Raw genomic sequence first — 26,811 nt, 5'->3', positions numbered from 1 at the left:
ACTCGAAATACCTCGAATGAAAAAGCTTTAAGCATGCTATCTGATTGTATCATCTTCTTGTAAAGCATTGTGATTAAATTTATAAAAAATTAAAGTAAGGGGATGTAATTCTGAATTAAACCCAATAAAAAACATAAAATTTGCTTTTACCTCGCACTGTAAAACTGAAGCACCGCTATATACGGTAATAGGAAGTGGCAAATACAAATACATAGAAAACAGTCCTCTTGTACTCGACTGGATGAAAACATAAAGGACTTGGTCTCTTTATTGCCCCATCTTCTAGCAACTCCAAACAGTAGTTGCTCACTTTTCTTTTCCTTTTCCCACTGAAATAATAAGCAAAATGAAAAAATAATAATGAAAAAACTCGACTTAAAATTCTGTTACTGCTGAAGAAATGATTATACAACATCGTTTTTTTCCTTGACAACGAACAAGGTTTCTGCAATGTGCCTTTTTCATAAGGTCACACCCTGTTAATCCATCGTTCAAGTCGAAGCTGCTTCAATGGGGGTCCGCGGGGTGGCTTGCTTTTCTGAGGACAACGCCATTTTCCCATTATCTCCATTGCCTTAGCCTCACACTGTTGCTCAACTTTTACTTTGGTTGTTTCAGCCAACACCTTTCTTTTCGTCACCCCATAATCCTTTTCACCACCTGTTGTTTTTCTTGAACCCTGTAAAACAATCTCTCCTGCTCCTCTCAGACAATTTTCATCATTTGCTCTTATAAACTTGTTCTTCTTTGTTGTGATGAAACCATTTTCTTTGTCATTGCTTCCATGTGTTGGTTTGACCTCACCAAAATCCTGTAATACTAACTTGACATGATAAATAGCGCCATAACTATATTCTACAATCTCACTCATAGGGTCTTAGAACCATTTGATATGTTTATTTAACAAAATTCAAGGGATCAGACTCGCCAAAGGAGAAAGAACTAAAAGTGAAAGTACCTTACTAGTGGACTTGTTTTCTTGCTCATCATGTCTGATGGGGCTATTACATTCCTCAAATCCATTTGAGAAAATCTTCTTACCAACAACCACCTCATCTCTACATCCTGTTTTTGTTGTTGTCTTGAAATTATCTCGTTTCTGTCTCTTGCTGTCTTCAACAACAAATTTATCCCGACTTGGTTCTGTGTTTTTAGAAAGACTGTCTTCAAATTCATCATTTGTATCCAATACAGGTGACTCACACACATAGTCCGGGAACCAATTTCCAATATCTAGAGGTTCTGACACAAGAAACACAAACAAATATTATCACATAACTTATTTCATATGTACTTTCTTTTCCTAAAATTTTTCTAGCAAGCCAAACAGCAATAACTTTCTGAAAATTGAAGAATACTAGAAGTTTATACTGACCAGAAGAGAAAGGGTGTGATTCATTCTTCCTTTCTACTAATGAACTACTGCATTTGATCACTTTAATTGAGCAAATCTTGTCAGAGGTATTTTGTTGAAATTTATCTGAATCCGCAAAATCATTGATGCATTCTTCATTGACAAGTTCATCTTCCCCACATTCGTTTTTACTAGAAACATCTCTTTTGAAACCATCATTGGTGTCCAACAAAGGAGACTCGTACACATAGCTTGAACACCATTTTCTGATATCAGGAGGCTCTGAAAGAACATGAACAATTTTCACTTCCTTTACATGTTTAAATTAAGCATTGTATTAATTCCGTTCCCTAAAATATTTTCATCCACAAAACACATTTTGCACTGTAAAATATCAAAAAGAAAAGTGACACTGAAACATACCAGAAAGGACTGAAAGGGAATGTAATGAATCCTGAACCCATAAAAAAGGGGGGGAGGGGGACTGTTAAATATGAGCAACTGTGAACTCTATACAAACTCAAATGTAAAATAAATATACTATTCAAGAAAATCCCAGTTGCCCAAATGCAGATGTAAAATTAAATGAAAAAAAAGTTACCTCCTTAGAGTTAAAGTTGTCATGTTCATCAGCTTTTCTAATTTCTGCAGCAGACCCATCAAAGTTTTCTTCATTTTCTCTATTAATTTTTCCTACACCCAAATCATATTTGTCGCTTTCCCTTTCTTCTGAAAAAAATCCTCCGAAATTCTCGCATGTATCCAAGACAAAAGATTCATACTTGTAAGAAGAAAACCAGTTCCTTATGTCAGGAGGTTCTGATCCAAAAGGGAAAAAAGAGTTATTTTTTATTTCTCGTTCTTTGAGTGAAACTAAAGCTTAAAATTTTCAAAATTGAAGCTTGAGGATAAGAAATACTAACCAGAAGGAGTGGAGCATGAGGAACCTGAAATCTAAGGTAACAAATAAATAATTAATGAATCAGAAAATTGAATTTCACAGCAAGAAAGAGAGAAATTTGTTGCTACAAGAACATTTTGCTATATTTTCTTATGAATCAAACAGCAAACTGGACAATTTTGAATGGTTGAAGATAACATTCATCCATACCTCAGAATTGAGATCCTCCATTGAAACTCGCTCTCCTTCTCTGTTTCTGGAGAAGAAGCAACACCTAAGTGAAGGGTCATCACTTTTTTCTGGGGATTATTAAAGGGTTTGCTTTTCTTTCTTTTTAGTATTTAAATTTCCCGGGATTTTGCTTGGCGCCTTTGCTTTTTCGTTTGTGCGCCTTTAAATATTTAATTTGTGTTGACGTGTCAGTATTTTTAAGATCTATGATAAACATAAATTTTAAAAAATAAAATATAAATTAATTTAAATAACTATAATTTTTTTCACATCCCAAATGGGTTTCCAAATTCATTCCAAATGTGTTTTGATAATTTTATATTTTAATTTTAATTAAATATCAATTTTAAATTATCAAAATAATTTAACCAGAAATTTTATGGGTCAATTTGGGTTGTGGGTAGACTAGTTGAGTATGAATATTTGTCCAAATTATCAATAATTTAACCAGAAATTTTAATGTACAAGACTAATTTGGAGCAATTTTTAGTATTAGAACTAAAATGAACTTTACATTATAGTATAGGAGCTCTTGATAGACTTTAACCAATATGTGCATTTATCTATTTTATGATTTAATAAATATTTTATTTATTTAATATAAGTATTTTTATTAAAATATATTAAATATGATTAAAATAATTTCAAATTGTAGTTAATATTTGTAAAATGATATTTTCTTATAATACCTTCTACTTATAACACCTCCCTAACCTTTAAATCAAAGAGAAAATCTACTTAAGCACACTTGAAACCACGTTTGCCTCATTGTTGGAATAGCAATGGAACCAACTAGACCTGTCCATGGGCCAGGCCGAGCCCGGAAAAAAATTTCGGCCCGACTCTTAGGCTCGGCCTACTGCCCAAATATGGGCCTAAAATTTTGCCCAGCCCACAGGAAAAATAATAAGCCCGCCCGACCCGCCCGATTTTTAATAAACACAAAAAATATTTTAAAATAAAAATAAAATATTTTTAAAGTATTTTAAAATTAAAATTAAAATTAAAATATATATTTATTATATTGGTAGGGCCTGCTCAAAGCCAAAAAGTTGAGCCGAGCCGGCCCATTTTTAAACGGACCTCGTTTTTTGCCCAAGCCCATATTTCGAGCCTACATTTTACCCGAACCTCCCATATTTCAAAGGTGGGCCGTCAAGTAGGGCCGCCCCGACCCATGAACAGTCTAGAACCAACTAAGCTAAGGCTCAATTGATCGTATAATATTAAAAATTATATCTATATGATTCCTAAAAGAATTACACTTAATAATGACATTATACATATTTTCTTGTCCGTGTACTATTTTATATCGTTGAATGAAACAAAATCATAAAACAAAATATTTTTATAAGTTAGAGAAGTTACCTCATTAATAATGTCAATTCGAGTTTATTATGTACATTAATAAATGTTTGATTTTCATGATTGGTCAAGAAATGCAAGCAAACTCAAGGTTTGAAGAAGATGAAATGAAAAGAAGCAAACGATAAAAAAGAGAAATAGGCTACTTATTTTATTGATAAACTCTAATATCTCCCAATATGAGGCAAGCTAGTATTTATTAAATGTTTAGTTAGAAGGTCCAAGATTTATCAAATACTAACAATAATACTCATTGATACTCTTGGTCTATTCCAATAGTGAATAAGAATTACAACATATTTTAACAACTACAACTAACACATTTGACATGTGTTGATAACTCTTATCTAATATGACTTACAATTTAGTATTTCACACTATATATCAACTTTAATATTCATCGGACTTACCAAGATATTCAAATGTTTTGAAGCCGGTTTTAATCTTCTTAAGTAGTCACTTGTGTGCCCTATAAACCTACATACGACATATACCTGCAAGAAATAAGCAATGTATATACCGTATGAACTACCAAGAATAAGAAATGGATGACCTATTATATTGTTGAACCCCAACTTATCTTCAAGTCTACAAAATGGCAATGTGGATAAAGGTTTGGCTTGGTCAAAATATTAGCAATTTGCTCACATGTTGGTACTTTAGAAACAACCAGGTTACTTGGTGCGACTTTCTCTCGGATAAATAATGTCTTCAACATGCTTAAACTTTGAATGCATGATAGGATTAGAAAATATTGAGACAAGACTTGAGTTTTCACACCATAGTATTGATTTTTCATCTAAAAAAACATTCAACTAACTTAAAAGTGACTAAATCCACATAATATCAGCACCAACATAGGTAATGCTTTGATATCCAGCCTCAATAATGGACCGAGCAACATGTCGCTTCTTTGAACACAAGTGAATTGGAATTCCCCCAAAGAAAATACAATAATCAGTTGTTGATTGCTTGTTATCAAGATTTGATCCCTATTTAGCATATGCAAATCTATAGTGGAAAGTTATTATGCTAGTTGGAATACTATGCCACAATAAATGGTACCCTTGAGGTACCCCAAAATACATTTCAATATTTTGAAATGAATATGAAAAGAACTTTGCATAAACTAGCAAATTCTATTTACAACAAATTCTATTTTAAGCCTTATAATCACAATGTATTGAAGTGCCCCTACTATACTCCGATATTATGTTACATTACAAACAAGACTTTCATTAGCAATAGTAAGATTACTATTCATAGGTGTTGGAAATGCATTTTCTCCATCCATCCCACATTTCTTTGAAAGGTCAAGTAGATACTTCTTTTGGTTAAAAAACAACACCATCATTGCTATATTGAATTTTGATGCCCAAGAAAAAAATGTAACTTGCCTAAATCTTTCATAGAGAAGCCAGGATGTAGTCAATTCCAACATCATTATCATCGATAATGATAATATCATCTATGTAAACAAGAAGAGAAATGTCTGATACCTTTGTAATTCGAACACATGGAGAAGAATTGGACTTTGTTAAGTTGAAACCAATAAAGACCAAATAATCTTTTAATTTTTCAAACCATGTACACTTCTTCATTAAGATCTATTGAAAACAAATTGGCGAGTTGCGCATCCTTAACTTGTCTCGACATTTGGTACAAATAGGATACGTTACTGGAAAATATATGTAACGAAAATCTCATGAATATTTAGGAAATCAAATTTTTAAAGTACAATTTAATAAAATCTTAAAATTAGATAAAGTCAATTTGAAGGTTTTAAAATAGTCTATCTTTGAATAATTTAGAATCATTTCATGGTTGATCAGAAGTGTCTAGGGTCAAGAATGAGCTACAGGGAACTCAAAATAGCCAAAACAATGCAGTGGGAACTAATTAGGAGCAAGTTACCTAAACCTCATGTTCCGATACCTTGTGCAATGTATTATTGCATAGGACTTATGTTTCGATACGTTGCCTTGGAACTGTAGCTTGTTAACTACTACCTTCAAAAGTTTTGATACATAAAGCATGAATTATGGAACCTGGACCCTTAGAACTAAATTACAACACAAATCACCTCAAAACCACTCCGAAACATCATCAAATCATACCCATGAGTTCCAAGACAATTTGAACCATTACCAAGACTTCCCTAACTCAATTTATAACTAAATAAATATGTTCAATTATTACAATGTTCCAAAAACTTAATTGAAGACTCTAAAGTGTCATAGACTTGCCAAAAAAATGTAGTGGGCACTAATTAGGGGCAAGGTACCTAAACCCTATGTTTTGATACCTTGGGTAAGGTATCGATGCATAGGTTATATGTTTCGATACTTTGCCTTGGAATTGTAGCTTTTTAGCTACTAACTTCAAAAGTTTTGATACATAAAGTATGAATTCTGGAATGTGGATCCCTAGGACTAAATTTACACCTCAAAACCACTCCTAAACATCATCAAATTATACCCATGAGTTCCAAGACAATTTGAACCATTATTAAGACTTCCCTAACTCAATTTATAACTAAATAAACATGTTCAATCATTATAATGTTCCAAAACTTAAATGAAGACTCTAAAGTGTCAAAATCAAGCTTACAAGCCTAAATCGAATAAAATTCAATCTATGTTCATGACATGCTATACGAGACAATAGTCAAAACACAAATACATACTATTCAAGCTTTAGTCAAGTGAATTTGATCTCCCGAAGCAATCACAACTTCACAAAGATCCACAATCAAGCTATGCGCAAAAAACAACGACGCACTAAGCATAAATGCTTAGTAAGTACATAATAAAGATTCTCAACTTACCTTGGATCATATGAGGGGTAATCCATTTTAAAAGTCTTTATACATTCATTATCGGTATACAACATGAACATAACTTTTAAGGATATAGTTCCAACACTCATTATATGCAATTTAAGAATCAACTTTCTTTTAAACAAAGTTAGTATATATGTTTCATTCTTTATTTTTCACAATTACATGTGGCTTAATGATTCAACATTAGTTTATATTCAAGGGAGACTGCAAATTAGTTCATTTTAACCTCTTGGATTCACTGCTTGACTCATGTTTAGTTCAATATTTTTAACACTTAAGTTTCCACACCTTTTAGATCATATAACCTTTAGTAAGACAAAATTTGTATACACGGGATGCCGATCAATCATCTCAAAACATTATTCTAGAAGTGCATCCATTAGAACACCCTAAAATTGGATCCATAATGCACATAAGTGCTACGCTTGAAGGCATATTCTAACCATTATCTTCTAACACATGTGCACTAACCAATCCCTATATCATACTAATTTTATCCTAATGACTTCACTAAGTTTACAAAGGCAAAGCTTACATTATGAGTCAATTCTAATTTATCACATCTATATACACATATACACAATTTCACATATAATATCACATGCAAGTATTCATTTGTGCACATATGGATACCATTGCCACTTAATACTTTTTAATGCAATATTGACATATCATATTTATATGTAAGAATTGATGAGAATTAATCACTTTTTAAATTCAAGATTCATGCTTCCATACTCTTATGTTCATTAAATGATTCTCAATACTAATCTCTATGCTTTAGCCCACGTTAGTTCATATATAATCACATATTATAAAACACACTTGTAAAGGCTCAATAAGCCCTTTGCCATTTCTTTGTTTCATTTTTCCATTACATTTAAGGTTTCATATCACATTTCATTATTCCATCCATTGTTATTACACTAGTCATTGCATTTTAATTCACTTTTCACACTTGCACACATTGTCATTTTAATGCCATAGCTTATTCATTTATCCACTTGTAAATTAATATCATTAAATTTGCCACTTATCATGGTTTAACTGATTTCTTCTCAACACGTATCATAGCTTATTAGAATCTTGATATTCACACTTTAGCCCAAGACCACAACATGTTCTTACTTTGTCGCTGCTTTTACTTCAATTAAAATAGTTTCACTTTGTTGTAATTATTAGTATTATTCACTAGTATAGCATTTAACCAATTAAATAACTAAGATTATCAGTATTTAGCCAAATAATGTAAGGATTGTTCTTTGAGTAATTTTATTACTTTGAATGAACAAAATTACCAAACTTCTATATTTTTACTAATCTAAGATTTCCTATTATTGCTCAGAGTACTATTTCTCTCTTATCTAGATGTTTATTCGTAAACACATAACATAAATAATATGAAAATCACGCTCATGTAGAAATCAAGCCAAACAACCTTGAATAATCATGATTAAGATGACAAAATGCACTTTCTTACCATTGTTCTTGACTTTCTCTCACTAGATCAAGTTTTCTCTCACTAGCTGATGAAAACCCTAGGTTAAAATAGATGGTTTAATGGAGGAATCAAGCTTGGATGAAGTTTTCCTACTTTTTTTGTGAAAAATTAAAGATTTGGCATGGATTGTGGAGGAAATGAAAGGGAGAACCTAAGAGAATAACTTCTTTTCTCTTCTTATGTTAGCCATACACGGGGGAAAATATGGGAGTTTCTCCCTTCTTTCTTTCATTTTAAAAGGTATAATTGTTAAAAATACCCTCAATGTTTATGAGTTTTGGGGTTTGAGCCCTAAACCTTTTTTTTTTGGATTGACATTTTTAACTTTACAATTTTTTAAAAATTGGCCCAATTTTAACGGTAAACGTGAGTTGATCGTAAATCAAACCACAGGTCAATAAAGTAGCATATGTGGCATGCCACATAAACACGAGGTCATAAAGATGTCATCTATAAAAACAAAATTATTTAACAAAATTCTTTACTCCTAAGAATAATGCTTAGAAAAAGACAACTACAGTGTGAAAACCCAATCATTTTCCATTAAAATTTAAGGCTTTAAACATCTCTCTTGAAATATTTATCCCACCATTCCCCCTTCAAACCCGAAGTAACTTTTTATATTCACTATTCAATTCATCTTCAACAATTGCTATTACTCTTAACTATAAATTATCAAAACTAATTCAGTTGCTCCTACTATTTAACAACCACCATAAAGAAACCCCCCGAAATTTGCATTTATATTTGTACAAATTAGGTCAAAAGTTAAATCTATCTATAAAAGGGGAAAATAGAAACGAACCAGTAAGGAACAGATTTACACTGAGAACAAAAGGTGATGGTAGGGGCAAAGCAAACAACAAACTAGAACTTGGAATAGTAATCGTACTCCATGCGGCTTGAGCTTCCACATAGGTGGTTTCATAAAAGACCATCTCGAGTAACCTCGTAACTTTCTCTTTTCTCGTCGTCGTATTCCTTAATTTATGTCAGATTATCAAAAAGACAATAAGCAGGAACACTAAAACGAAGATGTCAAACCCTAGAGAACCAGGAACCAATATTTCTTACCCAATAACTTTTATTCCTCTTTTTGAAATGTTTGTTGTGAGATCGACGATGAAGAGTGGGAGGGAAAGGAGTGGTGGCGGGGGTTGGGATGGTGAGGAGTGAGAGGGAAGGTGGAGATGGTAAGGGTTGGACACAACTGCGATAGTAGCTAGAGGGGATGTAACACCCCAAACCAGCCTAGACGTTGTGGCCAAATCTCGGAAGTCACATTAAAACTATTGAAAACATTTACTTGTTGAAAACAATTAGGTTTCAATTGTTTTTACGAAAACTCTAAATTTTAAATACCAAGTAATTTATTATTTGAAAAGCACTTATTAAAACTCAAGTATTTGAAAAGTATCATTATTATATCGAAATCTCGTCTTTAATCATAAAACTAAGAATTTGTAATATTTTAATTATTTCTTAAAAATAATTTTGGTAAAATATTTCATAGCGAACTTTGAAAATACTTAGAGAAATCACAAAGTTCGTTTAAAATCAAGTAAAAATCATAATTAATTCAAATAAACTCAATAATTCAAAATACTTGTAAATTCGTCAAGAATGCATGCATGGCAATTTAGAGTTATAAAGTAAAGGAACAACCCAATAAAAAGTTCAATAACCAAAGTCCAAAATAACATCCCAAATAATTTCTAATCCATGTATTAAAGTTCCATCTGAGAACCTCCTTTGAATGCCATATCCAAGCCCTAAGCCTGTGAATCACTTAAAAGGTTATGAAACTAAAGGGGTGAGCTTTTAAAGTCTAGTGTGAGCCTTATAACAAGTTAAATAACAATAAGTTAAAGAACAATAAGCACATAATTATCATACAACATAATAAATTTTATGCACATGATCATGGAAGTGCAATTTTTGTAAAACAATTATGCAAATTTTTATAAAATATCCTACCCATCACCGCTACACTCAAAAAAGAGTTCCCCAGAACTTGTCTGTCCAATCACTCCAATATATGTGGTCGAAGCCACCAATATTTGCAAACAAGTTGTCATGTAGGTTGTGGATAAACCACCAAATTCTTAAACAAGTTGCTATGTAGGTTGTGGATAAATCACCAATTTTGTAGACAAGCTGTCATATAGGTTGTGGATGAAGCCACCAATTCTTTCTCCTTACAAAGTCCCACCCTATGCATGTGTTATGGGCACAACGAACATATAAATATACATATTTTTCATTTCAAGACATCACTTGTCACATTGGGCATGTTGAAACATGCAAATCGAATTTCTCAATGTAATAGCCCGATTTTGACCCTAATCGGAACAGTAGTTTCAGGACCAATAAATCTGAGTTCGAAAAATATTTTAATATTATTTTCTGTGTTAATTATGTGTGAAATTATATGTGTGAAAGTTTCGTGAAATAATTTTATTGTTTGTGTGCTTAATTTGAGAAAATGGCTTAATCGCATAAAATAAAAATTTAGGGGTTAAATTTTTAAGTACTTAATTGTTGTTGTTTTTCTAAAATGAGGGATTTATAAGGCAATAATGCCAATATGCATATAGTGGGCGGCAAAGGACTAATATGTCCTTATTATATATGTTATTTATATTATTAAATAAAGGTTATTAAAGTAAAATAATAATTAATATAATTATATGATTAATATAACAAAAATAAGCCATATTCTCTCCATCTTTTTGATCGAAACTAGGAATGAAATAGAAAGGTTTTTAAGCTTTGATAATTTTGGCACTTGCAAGCTTGATTAAGGTATGGGTTTTGTTCGGTTTTTGATGATTTTTATATTTTTGAGATCGTTGATTCAAATGCTTCAAAACCCATGTCTTAATTTTGTGAATTGTTGATGATTTTGAAATGTGCCATTAATGAATGCTTGAGTTTTGTGATATTAGTTGATGAAATATGACATATATGTGTTAGATTAACATGTTTTGTCTTTAAATTTTTGGTGAATTTGAGTAAATAGGGCTAAATTGTGAAAATAAATTTTTGAGGGACTAAAATATGAAATAAAGAAAATATATGGATTTGTATGGGCTAGGGTGATATTCGGCCTAAGCATAGTATGTGTAAATTTTGTGTATTTTGTGTTTTATGCAATAAAGACTAAATTGCAAAAAGTGTAAACTGTCAGGGAAAAATGGTAATTTTCCCATTTATGTATTTTTGGACTAAATTGAATGATTTGATAAATAAAAGGGTTAAATTTGAATATGTTTAGATCAAGAACCAAAGAAAACGAAATTAGATCGGGGGAAGTCGAAAGTAATCGAGTAGTCAACTGTGTCTGTCAATATTCGAGGTAAGTCGATAAATTTGGTTAAATTCATTAGTATATAGTAGATAGGTGATAAATGGAATTATTGAATGTATTAATGGTCTTAGCCGATTATATTTGTTGAAATAGGTAAGTTATTTGAGTTCGATTTAATTAATAATTAATGTCTATAATCCCGTATGAACCCTAGAAATACATGGGATTTTCTGATAAGTGTTTTCGTGTAAAACCACGTCTGGGACGTTGGCATCGACTTGTGTTTTCGTGTAAGACCACGTCTGGGACGTTGGCATCGACTTGTGTTTTCGTGTAAGACCCTGTCCGAGACAGTGGCATCGATCTGTGATTACATGTAAGACCACGTCTGGAACGTTGGCGTTGTACGAACCTTTTGACTATTCGCGTATCCTATTTAATTTCGACCGGTTCAATGGGAAATGTTAGACGAAGACGGTTATGTAATTGAAATATATGTGCAGGTATGTATTAGTTAAAGAAATATATGGAAATAAGGTAAGTTATTTATTTGGAATTATATATCTTATGTGAATATAAGTTTTGAATTATTATGTTGGTATGTATAGATGTAATTCGGATTTTGGTTGATAATTATGTTGTTAAAGGTAAAAGTTTTATAAGCATTTTTACAATGACACAATCCGTTTTATAAATTATATATGTGATTAAAGTGTGGTTATGTAATATATAATATTCTTGTGTAATAAATTATGTGCCTTTAATCTTTACTAGTTAAAATATTTCTTATGCTGTTGACTTACTAAGCTTTAAATAGCTTACTGTGTGTGTTTGTATTTGTTTATCTTTGTCTTATATATTTTGAAGTCGTTATGAGCTCGGGGATCGTCAGTAAAGCCTATCACATTATTGACTAATTACGGTATTCTATAAGCTGAAATTTATTTTGGGACTATGGCATGTATAGACTAGATTAGAAGTTGTTTAATTCTACTGTGTATATATTAAAGCCATGCGAAAATGGATTAATTAGCTTGTTATGTTCGGTTTTGAGTGAATTATGGTTTAGGCATATTTTGATTATGGTTTAGTATTTTATGGATAGAATTATATATGTGAATGTTATGTGTGGTTTGTTTGGATTAGTAGTAAAGTTGATAGAATAAAGGAAGGTTTATATGGTCAAGTGTGTATTGATTTAGGATTATGGTTGGATATGAAATTGAAAATGGTATGTTTAATTATTGGGAGTTGGTTTTAAATGATAGTATGTGTATATGTTTGTTAGAATAATGAGATTTTCGATAATTATAAATTTGATATTTGTTTAATGGCTTATAATAACATGGTATGAATTGAATGATCTATATATATAAAATGGCTTAATTTTCTTGTCTATGTTTAGTTTTTGTTGAATCATGGCTTAAGTATATTTTAAAAATCATTTAATTCTAAATGGACAGTATTTATAAGGTAATATATATATATATATAGATGTATTCGGTGATGCCTTGTTTATGAGTTTCGGCAGTAAAACATATGGTGTAAGTATGCTTGATAAATGTATTATAACAAATAATGATAAGTTGATTATTATTAGATTAAATAATTGGCACATATGTATAAGTGATATATGTATTGGGTTATGATTAGTCTTGGTTGTGAGATAAGCTAAATATTGAGTATAAGTAATTATTATTATATTAAGTTGAATGTGGATGCATGGATTAGTTGCTTTAAGTGTGCATTATTAGTATAGTGTGAATATTTTTTATATGGTATATATGTTTGGTTTTGGTACATAGGTAAAAAGTTATGTTTAGTTTTAAAGTTTGTATTTAAAATAATTATAATGAAATAGTTAATTATATACATTCGACAATGGCATGAATAATTAATTATATGCATGTTGAACTTATTTTTTTAAAAGTGACCTTAGTTTGATTACCAATGAGTTAGAAATTATTAAGTCACTAATTAAAAATTTTGGTTGGTAATAGAAGGTTTATATCATATATATATATATTTACATGTATATTCGGCCCTTTAAGTAGTCATTAAATTCAGCTATTATATGTTTGTGTTTTAATTATATGAACTATTAAAGTTGTTAAATCATGACTTGGTTAAACAACATATTTGATTATATTACTTAAGTAAAATAGATTTAATCATATCATTATACAAATTTGTTAAGGAGCCAATTAATTCACAAGTGATGACCGAATAAGCTCATGTTAACCTTATATAATTTTGAAATAAGGTTGGTTAATCATGCCTAGGATATTTGAATTTGGTTGTGATTTTAAATGCTCATTAGTTACTTAGTTACTTGGCTCATGATGTATTGATAATAAAATAATTATTTTCAGCCATGTTATAAAAACAAACTTTTATATTTTGTTTTTATTTTATTTTGGTGTTAAAGAGTTGTAATGATTGTTTAAAATTCTAGTACGTTTTGAAATGACTTGTAACCCTAATCCGGCGACGTGTATGGGTTAAGGTGTTACACTCAATATATAATATCATGTAGGGCATGTTTAACATGCGTTTCACATATTGTTTCAAGATATCGAAATATCACAATTTATTTGTCATGAAAAATTAATTATGCCATAATATGGCATAACATGAGAATGAGAATAACATATTTTTCAAACAGTGATAATCATAACCACACAACATATCTTTGATAATCTAGTTGGTTTGGGTCATTTGATATAATACAAACCGACGGGTTTAAATCTTCCTTTTGGAATACTTCAAATATTTGCATAAAACACGATCCAAATAATAATATTTGTTTGAACATTAAAATTAATGTATATTTATTTTTAATTAGATTAGGCCTACACTTGATAGTAGATTTGATGTGAAACACCACTCTAAAGAATACCTGCACTCGGATCTTAACCAATGGAATACCGATATGTTATCAAAGTAACCTTACATTAAGAATCGCCTTTTTAAACATTTTATGATATTACTCACTTAAACTAAATCGTCCATTTCAAACTTTGTAAATACTTGTTCATAACGGTGATTTTGTTTCTGAAATTAGGATCTTTCCGAGAAGGTATTAATCAGCCTTTCATCAAAAGTAGAATATGATGTGTTAATACTTGAAGGAAAATACACTAAAATCCCTTATACACATTCGGCCTAAAGGAGAAAGTAGGGAAGAAATGGTGGTTTTCATTCCATTACCATACTTACTCTAACTCGATTGAATCAGAAGGATTGGTGGATCACCGGAATCTTGAGTCAGAAATGAAATTGAATCTAGAGAAACTGATCACTTGAAAAAGTGAGTCAAAAGTATATGATATCAAAATAATTTAAGAACAATTGAAAATAAATTAAAATATTAAGGTTTTGTTTACTATAGAGAGTGGTAGAGATCGAAAAATGGTGAAGAAAGGAGGAAGGATCACTAATTGCCAGTGGAGGCATGACGCGACGACGATTCAGTGAGAACCCGAAAAAGGAGGAAAAGGGAGAAGAGTGTTACGACACTTGAAAAAAGGAAGAGAGAAATAATAATGAATGTTGAGGAGTGAAGAGAAAAAGAATATTTTATCTATGGTGGTGTAAGGTGGTAGCCACAGTGGTGAATGGTGGTGCAAAGGCAGCGTTGGAGCAAACAAATAGGAGGAGCGATGGCAAAGGGGAGGTTTGGTGATGGTTCGGGTGGCAAAAAAATGGTGGAGGAGAGGAGGAAAATAGGGCAAAAGTGATGGTAGATGGCTAAAGCAAAAGAAAAATGGAGAGAAAATGGAGGAGCAAAGGAGAGGAACAACAATATGGAGAGGAAAAAAAAAGATGAAACACAAAAGGTGTATTACACCTTGTCTAGGTACATTGAATCGACAAACAAGGTAAGGGAGGAGGAAAAGGCATGTTGAGGGGACAAATGAGCAAAAAGGGGATTATGAGAGTGAAAAGGGGGCTTAATGAGGAAGGTTGACTCACACACAAGGAAAGAAATCTTCCCTTGCATGGTAACAAAGGTGGACGACAATGAAGGGTTTTCCCTCTCATTAATTTCTATTTGACAAATGTGCCAATGTCGTCTAAAAAAAATTCGGGTGTGACCACTCTCAGTTCATTAACCAAATTTCTACTAATCCGATTTTTGGGATGTGACAAGGAAAGGGAGAAAGAAGAGAAGAACAAATAAGATTGAAACAAAATGAAAAAAAAAAGAATTTTGTTAAACAAATTTGTTTTTATAGATGGCTCATCTATGACCTTGTGCTTATGTGGCATGCCACATAGGCTACTTCATTGACTTGCGCTTTGATTAACGGTCAACTCACATTTATCGTTAAAATTGAGTTAATTTCTAAAAAAATAGTAACATTAAAGGTGTTAATCTACAAAAAAAGGTTAAGGGCTCAAACCCAAAAACCCATAAACGTTGAGGGTATTTTCAACAATTATACCTTTTAAAAATCCCCAAGACTTGGTCAACCTGAAGGGTTAAAGTCTAGGGTTAAAATCCCATTAAAATTAAATGTGTGGTCCTTATTTAATCTCTTCCAATTAATCACATCCAATGACTCATATTCATCCAAAATATAAATGGTCTCATCAAAGTAATATTTCCAATATAAAATTTATGATAAATAACCAAAATGCCCTTTTATGAAAACTTACTTTGAGCCAAAATTTACCTATAATCACATTTTCTTTACAACAAATAAACATGATCAAACTCAAATCTCATAAATTACATTAAAACCATTAATGTAAGCCTGTGTTTGGAAAAATTACTCTTATACCCTTTTCTCGTAAAAGAAAATACAATTCAAATCTCTTTTGATTTAGTCCAAAAGTGATTTTTATCATGCTAGATAATCATTTTTGCCTCATATATTCTCAATTTGATCAATTTGCATTTTAGTCTTCTAGCTTTTCAAAATATCACAATTTGGTCTTCTTTGCATAATCTCACATTCAAATTTTTTATACATTGGTATCCATATCCAATATCAATTTAATTCCTTAATAATTCTCTTATCTAATTCATTTCCATATTTTCTTGGAAATTCATTGAATTTGATTACGCAATTGTATCATCAGGTCTTCTTTGCATATTCTCTTCTTTACGAAAATGGGCATAACTTGGGCTACATACATTGAAATCAAATGGTTCAAAAAGTGCCTTGAAGAGGACTCAAAGATCTATGATATAGGCACACAAATCACTCAAAATGGTGGTCAGAAGGTCATCAAAAGTCAATTTACACCTATGAAACCCAATAATTAATCTTGAACTTCTCATAGAGAACTGCAATGCTTTACAAAGGTGACCATATCTTGACCTATAGACCTATAAATCTGGTGATTCAAAAATCGTTTTGAAGAGAACTCAAAGTTTAATGGTTTAGGCACAAGAATCACCCAAAAAGCTAGTCGAAGCATCTCAAAAAGTCCAGTCAAAGTTAATCCTACAAAATCTTACAAGATTGGTTTTATTTTCTCATGTAACTTTAATATTTGCTTTTAACCGATTGGATCTTCTCCACTATTCTATAACTCACAGATCACATGATGTGTGGGAATTTAGGGTGATTTGACAAACAATGCAAGTTCAAGGGATAAAAGAGGTAAAAAAAATTAAATAGAAGGCTAAAATGACTTTTTTGTAAAATTAGAGGGCCAAATAAGTCAATATGCCTAATTATTTAGGTACCCACTTGTGAAAAAAATAAAAAAATAGGTACCAATTTGAGAAAAATGGTATAGCTTAGATATTAATTTGGGGCAAAATACCAAAAAAAGCCAATTTTTTTAAAATTTACCGAAATGGGCCCAGAATTTTATTATTTATCGAAATGGGCCCTTTTCCCCGAAATCGCGTCCACGTCGGTAGCGATGTTAGAAGTGCGATGCCGAAATCGGTGACTCGTCGGTAGCGCTTTGTTGACGTGGACACAAATCGCGCTTGAGGATGCGATTTGTTGCCATGTCGACAAAGCACCGACGTGGGCGCGATTTCGGCACGCACTCGACATCGCTACCGACGTGGACGCGATTTCGCCGTGTCTCCCACGTTAGGGTTTTTAAGGTTTTTGGAGAAAAAAAGTAAATAAATAAGGGATTAAGGTTAACGGTTTAGTAATTAAATTAATTAAAATTTATTCAAAATTGGATTACATTTCGTGTTTATGGGTTTTTAAGATAAAATTAAAGTAGGATATTTATCAGACGGATTTTTGAAGTCGCGCCCACGTGTACGCGCTTTTGCTATAGTAGGTCCTGGAAAAATAATTTCGACTTGACGTTTCTGAGCAAATAGTTTAAAAACGCTTCAAGCAGGATGTTTTGTGAGAAGAATTTGTGAAATCGCGCCCTCGTGGACGCGCTTTTACTGCAGTTGGTCTTGGAAGAAATAATTTTGAGTTGACATTTTTGAGCAAATAGTTTAAAAAACGCTCCAAGCATGATGCTTTATAAGAAGAATTTGTGAAGTCACGCCCACGTGGACGCGTTTTTGCTACAGTAGGTCCTGAAAAAATAATTTTGAGTTGACGTTTTTGAGCAAATAGTATAAAATAAAGCTGCAAGCAGAATGCTATTTGAGAAGAATTTGTGAAATCGTGCCCTCGTGGACGCGCTTTTGCTACAGTTGGTCCTAGAAAAATAATTTCAACTTGACGTTTCTGAGCAAATAGTATAAAATCGCTTCTAATAGGATGCTTTATGAGAAGAATTTGTGAAATCGCACCCATGTGGACGCGCTTTTGCTACAGTAACATGTTTGGGCTGAGGCTATTAATGAGGCAAAAAATGTTTTGAGATTGCATAAGTCACAGCAGAAACAATTTAGAGAGGCTAAGAAGGTTAGAGTTTCAAATATGAGTGAACGTATTAGTGCTGTTATTTACTACGATGTTGAGGTTTGTCACATCGAGAATGGTGTTGTTTTTTTGTCGGAGAATACGGTGCGACTGGTTTTTAACCAGAACATAGATTTGACAGAACTTCGTAAAAGAATTAAGCGTAAAATTTTCGGAACGACGCCAATGAAAGTTCTGTCTATTACGTATCGATTCTGTTCCTCTGTTGATCCGGTGACATATGACTCGTTCGACATAAAAGGTGCTCGTAGCTTGGAGGCAATGGTACAGACTTATCTTGCTAGTGGAGCCTCTTATATTGAGTTATATGTAGAATTTACATCGCCAAATAATGTACTTGCGACCGGTGTTCGAGATGTATACACGACCCCTGGTCGACATTCGGTTAGCGGGTTAGAAAACACGAAACAGCCTATGTTTGGTAGCAGTGTTGAATGCACATCCCCCGCAAGACATTCTGTCAGTGGATGGGACATGTACGTCGGTGGCTCGATGTTTGATGCTGGAAATACGTACTGGTGAACAACATCAAGTTCTAGTGGTTGGCAATCTACATCCAATTGGGAACGTTATGAAATGCCCAGAAGAAGGGATGATGTACTCCCTACGACGTCAACCGGGGATGGGACCTCATACGCTGCAGATGATTGTAGGCTAAAAGAGGACTCTGATGTGGATACACCTCGAGAGCCCGGGCCCAATGGTGCAAAAGTTGGCTTATTTTCTGAATCGGAGCCTATTCCAACAGAACCTGAAGATGCTGAAAGAAGTTCAGATGAAGAAGAAAATCTACGATACAGAGCATACTCACCTCCAACCCATATGCATAATGTCGATCTATTTGCAAATGATGCGTTAGAGTTTCCAGATCTACCACACCGGTTGTGTGATCGTACAGGTTCAGGGCTAGATTCGGGTGAATTTGAAGTTGGTAATCAGTTTACCAACAAGGATAGTTTTATTGGTGCTTTGAAACAACATAGCATCAAAAACGGTGTTAACTACCATGTCGTTAAATTCAAATCTGAAGTTTAAGGTGAAGTGTGCGGTGCAAGATGACACATGTTCATGGAAAATCTACACTTCGTTAAGGAAAAGGACAGGGTTGTGGGAGATTAAAAAGTACAAAGGTCCACATACATGTGCTGCAGGTACAATATTGACGGTATCTGAATAATACTTTTATTATGTAATGTTGCATTATTTAATGTACTCCGTTTATAGGTGTTTCACAAGATCATTCGAAGATGGATTCAGCTATGTTAGCTAGCTTGATACTGCCCACGGTAAAAGTAGATCCCAGGATTTCAGTGCCGGTGTTAATTGCCAATATCCGTAGCCAAATAGGGTACACGCCCTCTTACCGCAAGGCTTGGATAGCTAAGCAAAAGGCGTTGGAGAAGATGCATAGTGGGTGGGACGCCTCATATAATGAAATATGGCTGTGGTGTCAAGTGCTAGAGAGATACGTCCTAGGTGCCATCATAGACCTTGAAATGGAACATGCGTACTACAACGGCCGATTGCTACGTGGATGCCAAGTGTTCAAACGTCTGTTTTGGACCTTTAAGCAATGCCAAGATGCATTTCCGTACTGAAAGCCATTGGTACAAATTGACGGTACCTTTATGTTTGGTAGGTATACTCATCGGCTATTGCTTGCAGTGGCACAGGATGACGGTGGGAGAATTCTTCCAATTGCATTTGTAATAACACTGCGGGAGTCGTCTAATGACTGAGATTTATTTCTCTCTAAGTTAAGGAGGCATGTGTGCCCCCAACTTGATATTTGTGTTATTTTAGATCAGGGCGCCGGTATACTAGCTACAATTGATCGACAGGGAAGCTTATGGCAGTGCACACACCATCGATATTGCCTAAGACACATTGCTTCCAACTACTATAGACAATATCCATCTAAGAGCGAACGACGACAAGTGACCAACATTTGTATTTAATCTATATCTGTGTTATTTCGTTTCTTAATTTGAATTAGTTTTATTGGTAAAAGTGGTATGTAATATTCACTATAAATAAAGACCGTTTTTACGAGATGTTGGCAACTTTATGTTTAATTAACGGAGAAGGGGCGGACTACCTTGTAACATACATTTCGAACAGTGGGCACAAGCATACGACGGCGGCCTACGATATGGCCATATGACGTCAAACCTGGCTGAATGCATAAATTCTGTTCTTAAAAGAACGCGTCATCTACCGATAACATCGGTTGTGCGAGAGACATATTTTCGTTTGGCGGTGATATTTCCAAAGCGAGCAGCAATGTATGCAGGCCAGATGCAGGGAGGACATGTATGGTGCAGTAAGGTAGTTCAAGAAATTAACAAGGCCAAGGCGCGGGCAAACACCATACACACAGTATGTCACGATCGAGACAACTTATGGTTTCGGGTGACAGAGTTTGACAGACCGCACCAAGGTGTTGTTGGCGGGCAATATCGTGTACACTTACGAAATAGGACTTGCGACTGTGGGATGTTGATGCACTTCGTTATCCATGCGCTCATGTTATTGCAGCTTGTCAGAATTTCCGTTTGGATCCGATGAGTTATGTGGACGAAGTGTACAAATTAGAAAACATGTACAACGTCTAGTGACACGTTTTCCCACCGTCCCAGATGAACGTAAATGGCCGTCCGTATCTCTTGCTCTTTTTAATCTATTACCGGATAGAGAATTGCATCGTAAACCAAAGGGTCAACCTTGCTCGACTAGAATACGTAACAATATGGATATCCGAGAAATAGCCAGTCAACATAAGTTGTGCGGATGGTATAGAAATCCAGGCCATACAAGTCGATCATGCCCTAATCGCAATAGTTGAATGTAATTTTAAAAAAATTATATTTTTTCAATTATTAACTGATAATTGTATTAATTGTTAGTAAAATTATCAAATTATATCAAATTATTAATTGTTAGTACCAGTCAAAATATTTTTCCAAATCTAACATTATGTGAATATAAAATTATTAACTGATAATTGTATTAATGTTAGTACAATTATCAAATTATATTTAAGTTAAGGGTTAGGGTTTTAAGTTAAGAGTTTAGGGTTTTAAAGTTAAAGGTCTAGGGTTTTAAAGTTAAGGGTTTAGGGTTTTTAGGTTAAGGGTTAGGGTTTTAGGTTAAGGGTTTAAGATTTTTAATTTAAGGGTTAGGGTTTTTAAGTTAAGTGTTTAGGGTTTTTAAGTTAAGAGTTTAGGGTTTTTAAGTTAAGGTTTAGGGCTTTTAGGTTAAGGTTTAGGGTTTTAGGTTTAGGGTTTTTAAGTTAAGGGTTATGGTTTTTAAGTTAAGGGTTTAGGGTTTTAAAGTTATGTGTTTAGGGTTTTAAAGTTAAAGTTTAGGGTTTTTAGGTTAAGGGTTTAGGGTTTTTAATTTAAGGGTTAGGGATTTTAAGTTAAGGGTTTAGGGTTTTAAAGTTAAGGGTTTATGGTTTTAAAGTTAAGGGTTAGGGTTTTTAGGTTAAGGGTTAAGGTTTTTAGGTTAAGGGTTTAGTGTTTTTAATTTAAGGGTTAGGATTTTTAAGTTAATGGTTTAGGGTTTTTAAGTTAAGGGTTTAGGGTTTTAAATTTAAGTGTTAGGGTTTTTAGGTTAAGGGGTTAGGGGTTTTAAGTTAAGGGTTAAGGTTTTTAGGTTAAGGGTTTAAGGTTTGTCAATTAAATTATGCATTTAATTATAATTTATAAATTTATAAATTTTTAATAAGTTAGGGGTTTAGGATTTTTAAGTAATAACTTAAAAAAATTTCTATTTTATTACATCAAAAAATATCAAAATATTCAAAATATTTGTACAAATAAATTTAAATACAAAAATCAATGTACGTTCATGAGATTGATTGCCACATGGCGGCCATTCGTGATTCTGTATTTGGATTCCTCCTTTGTCCAGCTTCTGGCGGCGGTTGTGGTTCTTTCGGCAGGGATTCTGGTTCTTCCAGTAAGGCATCTGGTTGTCGGAATTAGGACGATGAGCCACATTCATAGAATTGTGAATGTAGAGGTGTTTGCATCACCAACGGCGACGGTGTTTGAAACTCATACGGCCCCTCTTGCGATCCCTTGTGCGTCGCTGGCCTATACATCGGCGGTCCACTCGGCGTAACAGGAAATGGAGCTGAACCGGGCCATTGGCTCCAACCTGCCATAAGACTCGAAAAAGGAAACATATAAGGGTTAGGATATATAAAAGGGCTAGGAAACACACCTGGCATCATTTGAAAAGGCGGTTGCGTGGGTATCATCGGTTGAACTGCTGGGTCGGGTGACTGCGTCGGTGCTCTCGTTGGGCCGGGTGAATGTCTGGGCGTCGTTGAAGGGCCAGCGTCGTCGTCCTGTCGTCTTGGATTTAAAGGACCGCGTCTTTCCCTTTGGACACGTAATTGCTGCTGCCTCTCCTCTGGCGATAGTAAATACGGCTTGCCATGGATCCTAAACTATGGCATGTATTCCGACACGCACGCTAACTCCAGAACGATGATCCGTTCCATACTAGGTATATAGTCATACCGATTTTCCCACATTTGGATGTACTCGGACCAAAATCTCGGCCAATCCGTATTCAATTGCCGAAGGTCAATTTCGTGGTGATATTCAAACACCTCAGGTTCCACGGGAATCGGTTGTCTACATCCAAATTGTCGTCACACCCTGTATGGTGTCCATTGAAACTATATGAACATGATAGAAATATTAGTTATATACATAATACTAAATACTAAATACTAAATACCAATCGACTAGTGAATGATGAAAATATCAATTTTATTTAATACTTACATATGCTTCCGACTGTTGGTCTAATAGAAGCCGTATATCTTCAAGAGAGGTAGGTAATCGAGCATGACTTGCCGGATGGTTCCATCTAATTAAATAAATTTTTAACTTACTTTTATTTTTAAAAATCTACATAATAATTGTAAAATCTAATATAAAATTTACCTCGTTATCAGTGGGAATGTATATGGGTGGTCCACTCGAGGACGTAGAAATGGAAAGCGAAACCGTGCCCATGACTGCAGTAAGGACAAGCAACCTCTAATTTTTTACTTTCCTTGGTCGCGTCGCCCCGCACATCTCCCTATATAACGTTGCCAAGACGGCAGACCCCAACTCAATTCACCAGCTGCTCTACAATCAACGAGTTTCAACAGCCATCTTAAATGTACACGGCTCCGTGACAAGTCAGGCATGAGATAACCTCAAATTAACTGAAGAATGTATGCCCGAGCATATCAGATTCTTTCTATTTCGGTTGAATCTTCATCCGGATCTGAGAATGTGTCTCGTAACCAGCCCATCTCGATCTTATCTCCCTCCATTTTCTCCGGAATAGGGCCCAAAAGCTCGTAGCACACCGCAAGCCAATCGCTAGATTGGGCAGACCCGGTGACTAGTTACCCGTCCACCGGCAATCCCAATTGCAGACTGACATCTTCCAAAGTGATAGTGCACTCTCCACATGGAAGATGGAATGTGTGCGTCTCGGGTCTCCACCTCTCGATCAACGTACTGATTAGTTTCGGGTCCACCTTGCATCCCCAGTCTATTGTCGCCACGTGCCAAAAACCCGCTGCCCCCAGGTAGTTCTCTACCAACGGTGATGGAGGAGCATGCATATTTCGGATATTGCATTCCAATATCCGATCTATAGACTTTTATAACAAATAATAAATTAATAATTATCTAAAAATGCATAAATAAAAAATTCTTAAATAATATTTAAAAATTAAATTTAACGCTTACCATTTTCATTTGTTCCACCGATATGTGATGCTTATCAAGACGAGTCAATTCTCCGGCCATTGCTGAAATCGTACAAATTTTTACAGTTTAAAATTTTTTTTTAAAAATAAAAAATTTTTAAAATTATTTAAAAATAGGGATTTAAGAGAAATTTAAGAGGAACTTGAGAGCAAATTGAAAATAAATATGGATTTGAAAGAAATTTTGAAGGAATTTGAGAGCAAATTGAGAGGAAATTTAGAAGAAATTGAGAGGAAATTTGAGATAGGATTAGTTTGTGAAAAAAAAATGGGTGGGGGTATTTATAGTTTTTTTTTTGACCGTTGGGGGAGGCAACAGTCAATTTTTTGACCGTTGTCTTGTTCATCTTGTGATGCAAATCATGACCCACGTCAGCGATTCTTGGCGTGGACACAAATCGCGTTCTCTGAAGCGCGATTTGTTGCCATGTCGACAAAACACCGACGTGGCGCGATTTGTCGGCACGCACTCGACATCGCTACCGACGTGGACGCGATTTCGGGGAAAAGGGTCCATTTTGGTAAATAATAAAATACCGGGCCCATTTCGGTAAATTTAAAAAAAATTAGGCTTTTTTTAGTAAATTGCCCACTAATTTGTGTGTTATTTGTTTTTTTTAAATAGACTTATTGATTTGACTAATGGTTTGATTAGGTGATTGAGAAAAGAAAAATAATTTAAATATCAGTTGTGACCAAAATAAAATTTAGATACCAAAATAAAAAATGATATAATTTAAATATCAATTTATAAATTAATCCAAAACAGATATAACATTTTCAAGATGTCTAACAATATATAATAAAATGTATTTACAAGAAACAATAGTTAAAGAAATCAAATTCAAAGCCGCTGTTTATTAAAAATTTCAAAGGAACTTATATCAACAATTGCAATTATAATTTAATTATTACGACAAATTCAATTCAAACTAATTAATCAGAAGAAATCTGAAGTAAAACCCAAACATGATTTAAATATAATTGGACCTAAACTTAAACACTTAAAATTTAAGGATAAATCTCAGAATTATATATGAATTATAGTTTAATGTGCAATTGTATACATGAATTTTGATTTGTACAATTTTATATATGAAATTTTTATTTGATCCAATTCTTGTATATTATTAACACAATTATTGATATCATATCATTTTATATTTATATATTGCATACATAAATAATTATATTTATCCAATATAAAAATAAATTCAAAATTAAAGTTTCAAATATAGATTTGAACCACAATTAGAGTTTTACATGTATAATTGCACCAAATTAAAGTTCATATATCCAATACCACATTAAATCAAAATTCATATATAATTTTAAGATTTATCCCTAAAACTCAATCTTTATCAAAAAATCCTAAAATTTAAACTTCAAAAATAAAAACTATACATGGTTTTCACCAAAGAAATGAAAATTCTATGGTAAATGGAAAGTTTTCTATACATGGAAAATCTATTATGGCAACCAATTTATTGAAAAATTCTGTATATGGAAATAAAAATGATGCCAGCTGGATAATACCATATTTCAAAATAAATATATTAAAAAAACATATTTGAGATGTTTTTATCTAATTTCGAACAAAAGCCACCAAAATTTTGATTTCCTTCCATAAAATTAAAAGTTTTGCCAGGTGTACACTAATTTAAGAGAAAATGTCTTAAATGCCCTTTCTTAGATTTTATTTTTCTTACAGTGAAAGTGAAATTTTTAACAAGGTTAAATATTTGTTACATGCTTTTACTTTTATTAATAATTTATTTAATATTTTAAAATTTATTTAATTTATTATAAATTTATTTAATTTTTAATTTAACATTAATTTAATTTAATTATTTAATTTATTTTAAAAAATATCAACTCTACTTATGAGATTAAAAAATTAATGGTAAAGTAAGATAGTTTATTTTTAAAAGAAAATTTTATATTTATTTACATGGGACGGACGATACTTTCTATAAAATCGGCCAACCCTAATTGTAAATTTTAAAAATCTAATGAGATTAAGTGGGATAAATCCTCTCTCTTTTTTCTTAAAGACGGCGATATTTCCTATAAAAATTGGCGAATCTACTTTTAAAGACATTAGATTTTTCTTTTGGAATTTCTCTCATCACTTGGCAAAAGTGAAACACTTTGCAATACATAGTTGCATGCAGTTTAACATTATTGCCTCGTGTTGTTCTTCACTGAACAAGTAGCTACACAAGTTTCGGCTTATAAGTGATAATCTTTCCAAACCCTAAATCAATTTTGCCTTCGAAGAGGTATATCACCTGAAATTTGAATCTTACAATTTTATTGCTTTTCTGTTTGATTTTAATTAACATTTATTTTGATTTTTTCTTTGTTTTTTTGATAAATTTCACTTGTCATTAAAGATGTTTGAAAGAAAATTACAGATCGTTCATTTAACCGATACAGATATCTGAAGAAACCGCGTATGAGTCAAGTTTTCTAGCAAGAAAAGGATCCATTTCAAAAAAAATAGAAGGTATATTCTTTCAAGCTTTTGCAATTAAATTAAGATTTATTATTACTTTGTTTAACTCAACAAGTTAAAAGGAAAATAATATTTATGACTAAATTTTTGGTCCCAAAAATTGTAGTGAAATGGAAGGATTTAGAACGGTCG

The 26,811-nt window shown here is 32.9% G+C and overlaps 1 protein-coding gene across 1 annotated transcript; it reads right to left on the bottom strand.

Moving 5' to 3' along the window:
- Window positions 1-159: 159 nt before the first annotated feature.
- On the bottom strand, window positions 160-2,584 carry LOC105792031 (uncharacterized). The gene is made up of 7 exons (XM_012620391.2): window positions 2,466-2,584; window positions 2,278-2,308; window positions 1,956-2,173; window positions 1,778-1,808; window positions 1,376-1,636; window positions 959-1,242; window positions 160-811 (listed from the first exon to the last, which is right to left on the bottom strand). The coding sequence occupies exons 1-7, from the start codon at window positions 2,484-2,486 to the stop codon at window positions 470-472; spliced, it is 1,188 nt and encodes a 395-aa protein (XP_012475845.1). The 5' UTR covers window positions 2,487-2,584; the 3' UTR covers window positions 160-469.
- Window positions 2,585-26,811: the final 24,227 nt, after the last annotated feature.

This window comes from Gossypium raimondii, chromosome 8 (assembly GCF_025698545.1).
Source record: "Gossypium raimondii isolate GPD5lz chromosome 8, ASM2569854v1, whole genome shotgun sequence".
NCBI classification, from domain to species: domain Eukaryota; kingdom Viridiplantae; phylum Streptophyta; class Magnoliopsida; order Malvales; family Malvaceae; genus Gossypium; species Gossypium raimondii.
This window is presented reverse-complemented; position numbering and strand designations above follow the sequence as displayed.